The 14,805-nt window shown below is 36.2% G+C and overlaps 1 protein-coding gene across 2 annotated transcripts in view; it reads left to right on the forward strand.

Moving 5' to 3' along the window:
• The window catches only part of ZFYVE9 (zinc finger FYVE-type containing 9), a 124,965-nt gene that overhangs the window by 64,814 nt on the left and 45,346 nt on the right, over positions 1-14,805 (forward strand). Inside the window, exons 5-7 of one of the 2 annotated variants that reach the window (XM_028511349.2) lie at positions 4,015-4,114; positions 6,498-6,674; positions 8,291-8,460. In XM_028511349.2, the coding sequence (XP_028367150.1) occupies positions 4,015-4,114; positions 6,498-6,674; positions 8,291-8,460 (447 nt within the window). The remainder of the gene's footprint in view (positions 1-4,014; positions 4,115-6,497; positions 6,675-8,290; positions 8,461-14,805) is intronic. The other variant, XM_028511350.2, reaches the window with a different exon arrangement.

The raw sequence follows: 14,805 nt of genomic DNA on the forward strand, positions 1-14,805 counted from the left end.
TGTGAACAACAGAAATTTATTGTTACAGTTCTGGAAGAAAGAAGTCTGAGATCGGGGCAATGACAGGGTTGGTTCCTTCTGAGGGCTGTGAGCAAAGGATCTGTTCCATGTCTTTCTCCATGGCTTATAGATGGCTGTCTTTATGTGCATGTGGCATCCTCTCTGTATATGTACTGTGTCCAAATTTTTCCTATTACAAGGTCACCAGTCATACTGGATTAGGAACCCACCCTAATGACCTCATTTTAACTTGATTACCTCTGTAAATACCCTGTCTCCAAATGAGGTCTCATTCTGAAGAATTGGGGCTTAAGACTTCAACATATATATTTGGGGGAGAAAATGGAACTGCAGCATTAACTAATATCATTTTTTCTTTTCTTTTTTTAAATAAAGAAAAAGATCTACCCAAAGTAAAGTTAAAATATCCGTATCCAACACCTAAAATTATGTAAAATATAGAGAAAGAAAAAGTCCTTATTTCTATCCAACTTTCATCCTCCAAGTTACCCATTTTCCTCTACTTTTCTGTGTCAGTACAAAGAACTCTCATTCTTTTTACAGACTGAAGCATTCCATTTCATGGGCAATACTGCAGTCTAATTAATTGATCCTGTACTGATAAACATCTGGGTTGTTTATAGCCTTTATTATAGGCTGTACAGAGATAATTTTTGTATACATTTCTTTGTACATGTGGATATTTTTTTATGGACACAGCTTTAAAATCTCATGTACTGGGTCAATGGAATGAACACTTAACATTTTTGAAGATACTGTTAAATTAACCTACCAATTTATACTACCACCAGCACGATATGAGAGAAGGCTTCTCTTCTCTGTGTTCTCACCACCATTGGATAATATCAAGGGTTTTGTTTTTTTTTTAATCTTTGCTTGTACCATAGGGAAAAAATCTCATTCTTTTAATTTTTATTGTCATGAGTGACAGTATTTCTTTATTTATTGACCATTTTATATATGTTGACTGTTTATATTGACCATTTTACCTGGGTGAGCTCTTTGCCTCTTTTTCTTGAAAGAATTTGTATTTTTCTTATTCATTTAATGAAGCTCTTTGTATTTAGTGGATCTTTGCTCTTTGCCTGTTATATATAGCACAGATATTTTATTCAGTCTATTATTTTATTCTTTTTGATGCTATAATAAATGAAATTGTTTCTGTAATTTCCTTTTCAGATTATTTAATATTAGTGTATAGAAATGTAACTGATTTTTGTGCTTTAACTTTGTATCCTGCAACTTTGGTGAATTCATTAGTTCTGACAGTTTTTTTTTCCTTTTTGGTGGAATCTTCAGGGTTTTCCACATACAAAGTCATATCATCTGCTAACAGATAATTTTACTTCTTCTTGCGCATTCTGGATGCCTTTAATTTCTTTGTGTTGCCTAATTACTTTGGCTAGAATTTCCAGTGCTATGTTGAATGGAAGGGGTGAAAGCTGGTACCTGCTTTGTTCCTGATCTTAGAGGAAAAAACTTTCAGTATTTAATCATTGAATATGATGTTTGCTATGGCTGTTTCATATATGGACTTTATTATGTTGTGGTATTTTCCTTCTATTTCTAGTTTTTTTAGTGTTTTTGTTATAAAAGGGTGTTGAATTTTTTCAAATGCTTTTGCTGTATCAGTTGAGATGATCATATGGGGTTTTCCCCCCTTCATCTGTTAATGTATGTTACATCGATTGATTTTTACATGTTGAACCATCTCCAATTCATTCTTGCTCCCCTCCATTTGCTCCCTACCCAGTAGCAGTGCATATATGGTCAAATCTTTCCCTTTGATTAAAACATTTAAGTGATTTCCCATTGCTGTAATGAAAAGACCCAAATCACTAATATAGTCTGTAGAACCATACTGTGCAGCCCTAGCTCTCGGGCCTCTAGCCATATTAACTTTTTTTTTTTACTTCCTTGATGGGGCCATGCTTCTTCCCCTAAGGGGACCCATGCACATGCCATTTTCTATGCTTATTATCATTTCACCTCTGAATACCATTTTATGCATAGAAAACTTTGACCCATACTTAAGATTTTAACTATCATTTCCTAAATAAAACCTCCCCTGACCTTGTCAATCTATGTGAAGCCTAGATTATGTGATCTTTTTTACCATACACTTTTCTGAAGTAATTTTACATTTACTTGTGTGATTGTTTGATTTCAGACTATAACCTCCATAGACCATTAATTCCATGAAGGCAAGGACTATGTCTGTTTGTCCACTGCCACACTCGGTGGGGTAGCATGGTGCTCAGCACATAGTCAGGGCTCAAATATTTATGGAATAAATGAGTAAATTATGACCTTTTGGTTTTACCTCTTGATTAGAAAGGTTATTGAAAGATTTGAGGAAGACTATCATTAAATTTACTTTTTAGAAAGTTCTGTCATTTCATATTTGTGTGAAAGATGAATTGGACCCTGGCTGGCGTAGCTCAGTGGATTGAGTATGGGCTGCGAACCAAAGTGTCGCAGGTTCAATTCCCACTCGGGGCACATGCCTGGGTTGTAGGCCACAGCCCCCAGCAACCGCACATTGATGTTTCTCTCTCTCTCTTTCTCCCTCCCTTCCCTCTCTAAAAATAAATAAATAAAATCTTTTAAAAAAAGATTAAAAAAAAAGAGGAATTGGAAAAAAAAATTTGAAGACTAGAAAGACAAAATAATTGATTGATTATGATGATCTTCTAGGCTCCAGATAATAAAGTCCTAAAAAAAGGCAACAACATTAGTGATAGAGAGAAAGTGATGGGATTTTGGGAGAACTATTTAAGAGGGAAGGCCAACAGTACCCATTGACTGACTGGATATGGTCATGGTGGAGGAGAAGGAATAGTCAAGTATCAAATTAAAATGAAATATGTGAATTAATATGAGGCAGCAGTACATAATAGGTAAGAACAGAGCCTGAAGAAACTATGTAACTTACTAGCTGTACTGCTGAGCACTTTTACTTAATATTTGTTTATTTAACTCTTAATTATAAGTAAGTGTCTCATAGATAGAATTTTTGAGGTTAAATGAGCTAATAGATATAAAATGCCTAGTATTTTTACAGTTTGTTCTATACTTGATCAAGTCATTTAACCCTCCAAACTCAGTTTCTTCTGAGAGATGAAATGATAATATATCACCTGTTCTTCCTTCATCACAGAATTACTTTGAAAATGTAAAGCCTCTGAAAATTGTAGATTGGTAATCATAATAGCTAGACATATTAATAATGCCTAATAGAGAAAATGATCTCTCAAATTGTTGTTAATATGACTTCATTTCTTGGTTCATTTTTGTCAGATATAGGATACATCTTGGCCATAAGAACAGGACTAGTATAGAGTTTGCCCTATTGAGAACAGTTTTCTGCTTGCGCGAAGCTCTCTGTGATAAGTGACTGATGAGTTTTTAAGAAAATAATTCTTAACAGGGAGCTAAGGAGATTCTTGTTGCCTAGTAATGGAAGGGAGAAAGAAGTAAGATTATCAAGAGCCAATCCTGGAAGGTGGAAATAAGGTGCTAGTGAAAACAGCTGGTATGATTATTATTCCACACATAAGGCTAGTAAAAAACAGAAGTTAAAGCCCGAAATTCCCAATCATTGTTTATTTCACCCTGCTATATTACCTTTCCAAACAGAAATAGCAGATGTAACTGTCCATAAATGCCTATGTTATTTGATATTGTGTATAGGAATTTTGCCTAAGGGCAGCTCAGATTCTGCCCCCCTGCCCCCCCCCCCCCCTTTGTATTTGCTGATCTTGGCTAAGATTTTTATTTTCAGCCAAGACTTTCACTTTCCTTATTGCTGGCAGACATATAATCTCACACTCTTGCTTTGAATTGGTCTTGTGTCCAATTTCTTCAATGCATTTTCCTTTGAAGTTTTTAGTTTTGTAAATGAGGTTTCCTATCAACCAGTGTTGTTCAGTACTGATTTACTCCCTTTATACTGTGATCCTAAGTAAATTTAGTATGTTCTTTTTCCTGCAGGTTTTCTGTGCTTCCTGCTGTAGCCTGAAATGTAAACTGTTGTACATGGATAGAAAGGAAGCTAGAGTATGTGTAATATGCCACTCAGTGCTAATGAATGGTGAGTATTATTAAAACAAATTGAATTCACAGTTTTGGAGAACAAGAGAATTTGCTCTCTCTACAAGTTGTTTAGCTTCTGAAATGTCATAACTTTAACTGAAAATACTGAGCTAAACTTCCATGTTTTGAAAATATTTTAGCATTTCAGAATTCCTGTGCCTAAAGTACTGAATGAATGCTAAGTTCAGGTGAGTTTGCAGGAAGAATGGAAGTTCTTGTGGAAATGTGGCACTATGTGGCTGTTAATGTTCATGTGAAATGATCAGAGTGGGATGAGGGTGTAGGGCTGTTGACCACTTAGAGGACGAAGGATTAAAATTGGACTGAGGTTTGCCTTTCTAGAGAAGCTGTCTCTTTCTAGGAAGTATCTTAATAACCTAGAATATATTCTTATTAACATCTTGTTTCATTTACCTTGTTAAAAATAAATATTGTAGCATCCAAGATCAAATAGAAAATCACATTTCTCTGTCAGTTGTCTCCTTAATACTACTTAAATTTATCATAAGGATAATGGTTTTGAATTTAGTTATATGGAAAAAGAATATGGCCTGGAAAAGGTAAATATAGCTTATCCAGTATTCCTCTTTTACAGGATTGGAAGTGAATCCAACGACATTTTAGTTAAGTTAAACAAAGACCACCCAGAGAATTCTTGTAAACAGATATGATATGATTGATCAGGCTATAGTATTTTTCTCTTTGAGTGATTCTTTGTACAGTTGTCAGAACAACTACTAATAGACATAAAATGTTGAACTTGGACACCACTGCTGCTTGTGCCAGGGTAGTGTACTGTGCCTCCTGGAAGCTGAAACTTACCTGCTCGAGGCCCTTGCTGCTCTGTCTGTCTGCGTTGCTCATAGTGATGTTTTCCTGTTGCTGGCTTATTAACCTATTGCATGTCAGTTAATCTGATCTGTTCTAATCTCCTATCAGCCACCCAATTTCCTCCCATTTCTGAAGTCTTATAATTTTGATCAAATATGAATTCATTCTCTTTACTCCTGAGGGTCATTTTTTTTAGATGGTGGTTATTTCACTCTGTTGCTCAATTGGTGATTTTTATTCCTGCTTTCATTTTCAGACATATATCCACAGATAAAAGCATGCTGCTTAATTATGGTTCCCAGTACCTCTTTTATTTGATGAGATCTTTCAACTCGATAGCTTTTTTTTTTAAACTTGGCAAAGGTAAAGATGAAGGAAATGGCAGAGAATTCATATGACTACTTACATTTTATTAAGCAAGTATGCCCTTAATGGGATCCTACAGTAATCTACTTTTCCTGGTTTTTCCAGTGTCTTTCCTTTCGCATGGCTTAGCCTGGTCTTCTACTGGATATTTAATTTGATGCTTTTCAGTGTCTCCTATCCCCTTTTCCTTTTCTCGTCTCCTCTTTCTGCCAATGCTTTCAAAGGAACTATTGTTTTTAGCCTTGTCCTGCAGTTTGGAGGCAATAAATATTCAAAATCTTACGGATCATTCTTTTATGTTGAATGAGATTTTAAAAAAGATGTTCAAAAAGTCAGGTGGTTTCTATTCCTGGGTATGTGATATTACCTGAACCTGGATATAAAAGTTGATATCTTTCATTTCTGTAGCATCTTTCAGCTTATTTACTTTAAAGGCGGTAGTTGATATGTCCATATTTAGTTAAACTATAGAGTATACAGTATTTTAACACATTTATGAGTATTTGTATTGGTTGATGACACTTACATGATATTGGCATATTTTCATGCTCAAATGGATTCTGTGCTTTTGAGACACACCACAGATGTGACGTGGTTGTTTTTGCTCGATGCTTGTACACAGGGTGATGATTTCACAAAGGCAGAATTCACAAAAATGTTGAGATGCATTCTCCTGAGCTTTAGGCTTCAGAATTTTTCAAATGAGATTTTACCTCGACTAAGACGAGAACCTAAAAGTTTAGAAGTTACAAAAATACACAGTGGAGTCATGCTATTTTAGTCCCTGATTTTTATTTTTAATAGAACTTTACAAAATGTATTGAATATTAAACCTACATACTCCAACCCCAAATGTCTAAATGATATTCCAGTTCCAAATCCTTAGTAAGGGAATGTATGGTCTCTTTTAAAAAAGCCAGGGGCCTAGTCATTAACCTCAGACTGACCTATCAGTCTGTATCAGAAGTATCATGTAATTCTTATTTGTTGCTTCCAAATAGTTTACTTAATGGTCTCTTTTATTGAATAAAATTATTTATCTCCTTGATACCTTCCCTAGGTGGAAGAGAGACATACTATGAGTGTTAATGAGGAGGAGCTACATTGTTTATCCATTATTGTGGAGGTCTTGATGTCCATATTTTGCAATCCATTCACATTGATTGTGTCTGTATTTGCTTTAGCTCAAGCCTGGGAGAACATGATGAGTGCCTCAAGCCAGAGCCCTAACCCTAACAATCCTGCTGAATACTGTTCTACTATCCCTCCCTTGCAGCAGGCTCAGGCCTCAGGAGCCCTGAGCTCTCCACCTCCCACTGTGATGGTACCTGTGGGAGTTTTAAAGCACCCTGGAGCAGAAGGTAGGGAATCATGTGCTATTCTCTCTTTTTCCTCACCAAGTTCCTCTGAAAAGGTGCTGATGTGATTTTACAGCACAAGTCTTTAAAACACTGCAGATAAGTCCCTTTGGATGGTTATTAAAGTAGAAGAACAAGGTGAGAAATGTGTTGAGACTATTTTTGGGCAAGTAAAGAATAATATTGTGTTGCCTGATATTTTGTAGGCACCTCTAAAAATATGCCAGTATTCTCTCCAGTTTAATAATGGAGTAATTACACTGCTTATACTTGAAAAGATATGCAGATTTTGAAGTCTGCCTGAAAAATCCTAACCTCATGTCTACTTTAATGTTCTTTGTAGGAGTTCAGTAAGTGATGAAAATGAGAATTCTTCCTTCTGACCAGGCCATTGCTTTTTGGAATATACATAGCCATTTTCTCCTTTCATTTTTAGTCTGTCCATATAAAAATATGGAAATATTGTGTTAGGTACACAGACCTTTATAAAATCCAGAACTTTAATTCTGATTGTATCACATGATAGGTAGAAAATTATAGGTTCAACTTATTTTAATTATATCTTTTTGAGTATGAGATTGTCAGATGAAAGGCACTTTGTAAATTCAGGAGATTATCAGTAGTAAAAGTAACAATTATATATTTCCTTAAAATGATCTTATCAGGAAGTTTCCCTTGATAATTAAAATCAGTCTTCTTTCATTAATTTTATATATTTTTGTCTAGTTAATATCCCCTTCCCAAATAGTCCTCCTACCTTTTGACGATCAAAGCCTTCTATTGACATGGTCATAATCTTCCTCATTTCCCCTCTTCAGATCATTCCTTAGTGATACTCTTTTTGTTTTTATGAGTTCAGGCTTTCTTTCTCAACATCTGTATTCTCTTTACTTCATTTGTCATTTTTGTTGTTCTTCCCTAGTCTCTCTTGTTTTGGCTACTTGAATTGATATCCAAAATTGGATTTAAAGAGATTATTTCATCAGACTCAGTTCTCCATCTTTCCCCTGTCCTTTTACTAAAGCATCAGCTGCTTTTGCACTGCCAGGTCAGTTTTTTTCTTCTTCAGTTGCACATTAGCCAAAGAGCTGGTCAGTTTGCTTCCCAATTCTTATGTATCCATGTCAACTCTTCCTTGATTAATTGATTCTTCAGCATTCTTCAGTGCATCTTTTGTCCTTTAAAAATACCATAGCACTTTTCTAGACATTTAATTCCTATGGAACCTCATACTTTTAGGAGATGTGGATGTCTACTGCTAGATATTATTTCCCTGCTACTAATTTATTTTCTAAGCACTTAAAACACCTTCTTTAGTTTCTCTTTTAGTGATATGGGGCATAGTGTGATATAATTATAGGTATATTTAAGAATTCTTAATATTTTAAACCAATTGTTTTAAATCTTTACCTTTAAGTTATAGAAGTAAAGTGTATTTAAATGTATATTTTATTAGTTTATAACCACTTTTACACACAGTTACAATTCTGATATTTCCAATTATAAAATGCTAAATAGTGAATTTTTGTACATCTGGCATTGGTGACCTTCTCTTCTTTGATGTTACAAATGCTATTGATATCACATTGATGCCTGTTTTATTTTTCTGGCTCCTCAAGTGGCTCAGCCCAGAGAGCAGAGGCGAGTTTGGTTTGCTGATGGGATCTTGCCCAATGGAGAAGTTGCTGATGCAGCCAAATTAACAATGAATGGAACTTCCTCTGCAGGAACCCTGGCTGTGTCACATGACCCAGTCAAGCCAGTAACTACCAGTCCTTTACCAGCAGAGGTAAGAAAATAAAATGGCAACTAAAAATGAGTACTTACTTACTCAGCATGTGCTGCTTCCGTCTTGTTATTTTTAAAAAGATTTTATTTATTTATTTTTAGAGAGGGGAAAAGAGGGAGAAAGAAAGGGAGAGAAACATCAATGTGTAGTTGCCTCTTGCGCGCCCCCTACTGGGGACCTGGCCCACAACGCAGGCATGTGCCCGGACTGGGAATCAAACCAGCGACCCTTTGGTTTGCAGGCTGGCACTCAGTCCACTGAGCCATGCCAGCCAGGGCCTGTCTTGCTTTTTTCTCACTTGAGTGTCCTTTTTGTCGAACCCTATAGATTTGGATACAATTTAGTGCTTGTGTATGTATGCTTGTGCACCCATGTGTATATGTATAGGGCTAAAATATTTGTGGCAAAACTGGTATCCTTCTTTGTTCTGTATTTGGAAGTTTTTCAAGAGAAAGATTCTTATAAAGGTTACGTAAGGTGAGCTTAGAGTGCCCCTATAGCTAGAGGTGGTGCTAGAGGGAACCCTGGCCCCTTGATGCACTGGTTTTCAAATGATGTTTGCCAGGTTTCATGGCAGCCCCTTGGGAGTACCATGGTGAGGAAGGGCCAAGCAATGTGAAGGTGGCTGAGGAATCCCTCTAATCCTTTCTCTTCAATCCAGCCATCTTCATTTTTTTCTTTTATACCAGTTGTGTTTCCAATGGAAGATTTTTAAAAGGATCTCAAAGCTTAAAAATCAGTTGAAAAATCACTGACTTAATGGATATAAGACTCATTATTTACCTAAGGAAACTAGCTCATACTGTGTTGTCACCTCTGTGATGTCTCTCTAGCATATACTGGTCACATTTTAGGGGCTAATGGGATTTTCTTTCCTTGGAACCTAATTTTCTAAAGGGGACAAATAGCAGCTACTTTTTTTGGAGTCAGTGAGAAAACAGAGTCTCCTAGGGCCAAAATGAGAAATTATACACATAGGATTCTTTGATACAGTAGTACCTTTTCTACTGCTGATTGTCTCCTAGAATTTGGTGGTCAAAGCCATTAATTCCACCTAAGTATGTGTCCATCTTTTTTAAAGAAATAAAAGGATCAAAGTTTGGATAAAGTTTTTACTCTTGAAGTTTTCAAAGAATTCTTAGTTACTAATTACATTTTGTTCAGTAATTATCTTTCAGGAATTTTCTTTCAGGAATTTACATAACTTGTGGATTTTATTGTAACTGAAATTGCATGTTATCAGGATTAGATTTATTGACATACAGAGCTACATTTCTGTTTGGTGAATGAACATTAAACCATGTGCTGTCTGTCTTCAAATATAAGTCTTTGTTGGGGAGGATGCAGTTTCTAAGGTTGCAGAGAGTGACAGCCAGGACTATGTCCTTCTTCTTTGTATCTTGCATGCAACTTTGTCAAGAAGGTTCCTTCTTTTTCCTTCAGTTGTTTATTTGGAAAAATTTTAAACTCACAGAAAAGTTACAAGAATAGTACAGTGAACATCTGTATACTCTTACATTTACCAACTGTTCCCATTGTGCCACATTTACATTAACCCTTACACACACTAATTTTTTTAAAGATTTTATTTATTTATTTTTAGAGAGAGGGTGATGCATGGGTCACCGGCCAGCAGTGATCACGGAACGCTGTGGATGGCTCGTCAAAACTCGAGGAAAACATACACAGAGATAACCAGGCCCTGTGGGGGAATAGCAACAGCAGGGCTACTCCTCACGTGGGGAGCATCTTGGCCACCCTCTCTCCTGGAGGGCGCCATGGCCACTCCTCACGTGGGGAGCGCACCACTTGGCCACCCTCCCTGGTGGGGAGAGCATGCCGTTCCCCCTCCGGAGAGGCTTTTTATTCGTTTTGTTTGCATAAGAATTCAGGTAAAAACTCATTACTCATTGCTAGGAAGTAAGGATCAAACAATAGATAACAAGGAAGTCTGAGGGCCTATTTTGAGTCAGGATCAAAGAGCTGTAAAACTTTCAGGAACAAACTAACTTCCTTCTTGGACCCTTCTCATTCAACTGAGAGCATTCTAAACAAAGAAGGTTTCACAGGAATTTACATGTTCTTTCTTAGGCCTGATCACCCGGGGAATCCTCCCTTTTCAGCACAGAGCTGCACCACCCTGTCATTGTTTCAGGCTTAGGTGGAGCAAGGGAACAAAGGCAACCAAGAGATAAGGAGATTTTCTCTCAGAGGATGAGGACTCAAGCTATGTCAAAGCCGAGGAGCGAGGGTCCATCACCCCCTTTGCTGTAGCCCCCAAAGTCCTTTCTTGGGAGCCTCCCATGTGATCGTGCCTGTCTTAGGTCGTTTCCCCCTTGGGGAATCTTACCCATCATTGGCTAATCGACCAAGCTTTGGGGTTCAGTTTTGAATGAAGCAGCAGAAGCAGTGGTCCTGCCAGGGAGATAAGCTTTTGTCTCCTTGCTGGCTTACGGTTCCAAGGATGTTCCCTCAGCCTTAGCCTAGGCAGGGGTTACAGCTTCTGATACCAGGCAGGGTGGTTCCCAACAAGAGGGGAAGGGAGGGAGAAAGAGAGGGAGAGAAATATCAATGTGTATTTGCTTCTTGTGTGCCCCATACTAGGGGCCTGGTCTGCAACTCATGCATGTGCCCTAGACTGGGAATTGAACTAGTGGCCCTTTGGTTCCTAGGCTGGCACTCAATCCACTGAGCCACACCAGCCAGGGCACACGCTCATTTTTTTTGATGAACCCTTTGAGGATTAGTTGTACTTCACTGCTTAATACTTCAGTTTATGTCTCCTAAAAACAAGATATTTTCTTACATAAGCACAATAGAATTATATGAGAAAAAATTAACATATAATTCTGTTATCTAATATATAGTCCATGTGTAGGTTTGCTCAGTTGTCCCAATGATGTTCTTTATAAATGTCATTTATACACATGTGCACATACATAAAAAATTTTTAAAGATTTTATTTATTTGTAGAGAGAGGGGAAGGGAAGGAAAAAGAGGGAGAGAAACGTTGTGTGGAAGACATCAATCAGTTGCCTCTCACATGCTCCTCACTGGAGACCTGGCCCACACCCCAGGCGTGCGCCCTGACTGGGAATCAAACCAGTAACCTTTCAGTGGTAGGCCAGCACTCAGTCCACTGACCCACACCAACAAGGGCTATACAAATTTTTTTAATAAAAAAATATATTTAAAAAAATTAGGATCCCGTGTTTCTTTGGTTTTCTTTACTCCATAACAATTATACCACTTTTAAAAAATTGTCTGTCATATTACTGTGTTTAAGTAGACCAATGCAGTGGAAACCCGTGCTGTTTAAGGGTCAAGTGTATTTCAGTTCATGGTTGGGAATCTGAGTGTATGGAGGTCTGACTAAAAGTTAAATGCAAATTTTTGGTGACACAGGTTGTTGATGCCCCTAACCTCTCTGCATTGCTCAAGGGTCAACTGTGTTAATTTTGGACTATCTAGGCCATATTTTGCATAAAGTCCTTAATTTGTGTTGGTCTGATTTTTTCTCATGATTAATTTTAGATTAGATATTTTTTGTCAAGAATAATATTACTACATAAGTGATGATCATTTTCTTAGTGGAACACATCAAGAGGTATCATTTTGAAAACAAACAATGTAGAGGCAGAATCATAGATAGCGAGCAGGCTGACAGCTCTGGGGAGTTTGGGGGATAGGGGAATCAAGCAAAGAGGAAAAAAAAGAAAATGAACTCATGGACCACGGGGTGATGCTTGCAAGTGGGGAGGGGGGAGGGGGATGGGGGGATAAGTAGTATTAGAAAAAGTACGTATAATTAAAAAATAATGTAAAAAAGTATCAGTTTGATAATTGATTAAATTGATGTCTCTGTGTTTTCTCCACTGCAAATTGGCTATTCTTCTTTGCAGTGAATAAGGAACACGAGGGGGTGATTCTCTGAGACTGTAACTGTTCTGTCACCCCAGCAATCTTTCCACAAATGACTTTGCTGTCCTTTGACAATTCTTGCCTGAATCAGTTATAACTATGATGTTTATGCAGTGCTGACTTTTTTCCTATGAATTTTTTTTACCTCTTTTAAATTGTATGGTAGACTCTGAAAACATAGCTTTTGTTTTTTTGTTTCTTGTGATTTTTTGTGGAGTCTTTATTGTTTTCTCTGTATAGAATCACTTCCTCTGTAAATTGTGAAAGTCTTACTTCTTCCTAATTTGGGTGCCTTTTATTGTTTTTTCTTATCTGATTCTTGTTGCTAACATAAATTTTTTTTTGGAATGAATGAGGAAGCTCTAGTGAATGAATATTATAGGGAAACAAGGTTTAGCTCAGATTTAAGAGAAACTAAACCAAGTTATTTTATTTCTGTGTTTTCATATTGTTCAGCACTCAATTTTAATATTTACCTGGTGAATGAGGGAAAACAAGTCCTTTAGGTCCAGACTAGAATACAGTTTTCTCATCTTTATGGCCTAGTAGAGTACCTGGTAGTTAATAGGTTCTCAGTAAATGAAACAAATTTCTTTTCCAGATGGTATGTAAGTAGAGGTCAGTTGGTCACTTCTTATATTAAAAGATGGATTAATCATCAAATAGCAAGTTAGAATAGGTTACCTTATTTCCTGTACTATGCCTTGAAATCATTTAATAATGGTATACCAATAAAAATTTACAATTTTTTTCTCCTATGATGGTATACTAAGAACATTGCAAAATTTTAGCAAAAACTCACTAAATTATAGTATAGATAAAAGTTGGCAAGATATTGACACTTTAAAAAGTAGTTTTAATATTTATTTAAATATAAATGTACATTTACAAAATGTAAATTTAGTAAAGTGCTTTATGAGAATCTTTGGGAAACAACTCTATGAATATATTCACACACACACAAACCCTGTGTAGCCCACTCAGGTGAACACATGGACCATTTTTATCACTCTAGAAGGTTTCCTCATACTCTTTTTCTGTCAGTACCCCATTCTATTAAATTTCTTTTACATCTTTTCCCCTTGATAACCATTATTCTGACTTAGATAACCATGGATTCATTTGACCTGTTCTTGAATTTCATATAAAAGGAAACATACAGTATATAATATATTGTGTGTAGCTTATTAAACTCAAACTAACATTTATGAAATTTATCCATACTGTATGCATCTTAAGTCAATATTTTATTGTTGAGTAGTACTTTATCGTATGGATATATCATGATTTTTCTGTTTTATTGTTAACAGACATTTGGATTATGTTCAGTCTTTGGCTATTATGAATTGAATAAAAGCTACTATAAACGTTCTTATATATGTTTAACAAAGTTCTAAAATGCTTCTTTAAAGTCTTTATATAGCTTCATTTTCCTCTCTTAAGTGGTAGAGAATATAGATAGGAGAGCATCATTGTAATAGATCTTAGAGTGTAGTCTGTTAAGTCATTAATTAAGTGGATTTAACCCCACACAAAATGTGTTTTGCAACATTATACTTTATTCAGTGTACCTGACATGATCATATTAATGCAAAGAAAAATGAACTTGGAGTTTTATTTCATTGCATAGTAAATGAAAAAGGATGACCTATTTTATTTTATTTTATTATTATTTTATTTTTACTTTATTTTTTTTTATAGATTTTGTTTATTTATTTTTAGAGAGAGGGGAAGGGAGGGAGAAAGAGAAGGAAAGAAATATCAGCCCTGGCTGGTGTAGCTCAGTGGATTGGGCATGAGCTGTGGACCAAAGGGTTGTGGGTTCGATTCCCAGTCAGAGCACATGCCTGGATTGCAGGCCAGGTCCCCAGTGGGGCTACACGAGAAGCAACCACACACTGATACTTCTCTCCCTCTCTTTCTCCCTCCCTTCTCTTTTCTCTAAAAATAAATAAAAATTAAAAATCTTAAAAAAAAAAAGAAGAAATATCAATATGTGGTTGCCTCTTGCACATCCCCTTCTGGAGTCCTGGCCTGCAACCCAGGCATGTGCCCTGACTGGGAATCAAACTGGCAATGTTTTGGTTCTCAGTCCGGTACTCAGTCCACTGAGCCACACCAACCAGGACAGTATGACCTATTTTAATCTCTGTACTTTATCAAAGGTAATTTTTTTCTTTTTTTGTTGTGTTAACATATATGGAACATAAAATTTAACACCTTAATGATTTTTAAGTGCACAATCTGTGGGTGGGATTAAGTTATTCTTATATTGTTGTAAAACTATTACCACCATTCTCAAAGCTGATTTGAAAAAGCAGTATAAATAAGTCTTTAAATACACCCAAATACATTAAAAGTTCAGAAATTATGAGATAATATTGAAATTTTGTTTTTGTTCTTACTATAACCTTTAAATATATA

Source organism: Phyllostomus discolor, chromosome 5 (assembly GCF_004126475.2).
Source record: "Phyllostomus discolor isolate MPI-MPIP mPhyDis1 chromosome 5, mPhyDis1.pri.v3, whole genome shotgun sequence".
In the NCBI taxonomy this organism is placed as follows: domain Eukaryota; kingdom Metazoa; phylum Chordata; class Mammalia; order Chiroptera; family Phyllostomidae; genus Phyllostomus; species Phyllostomus discolor.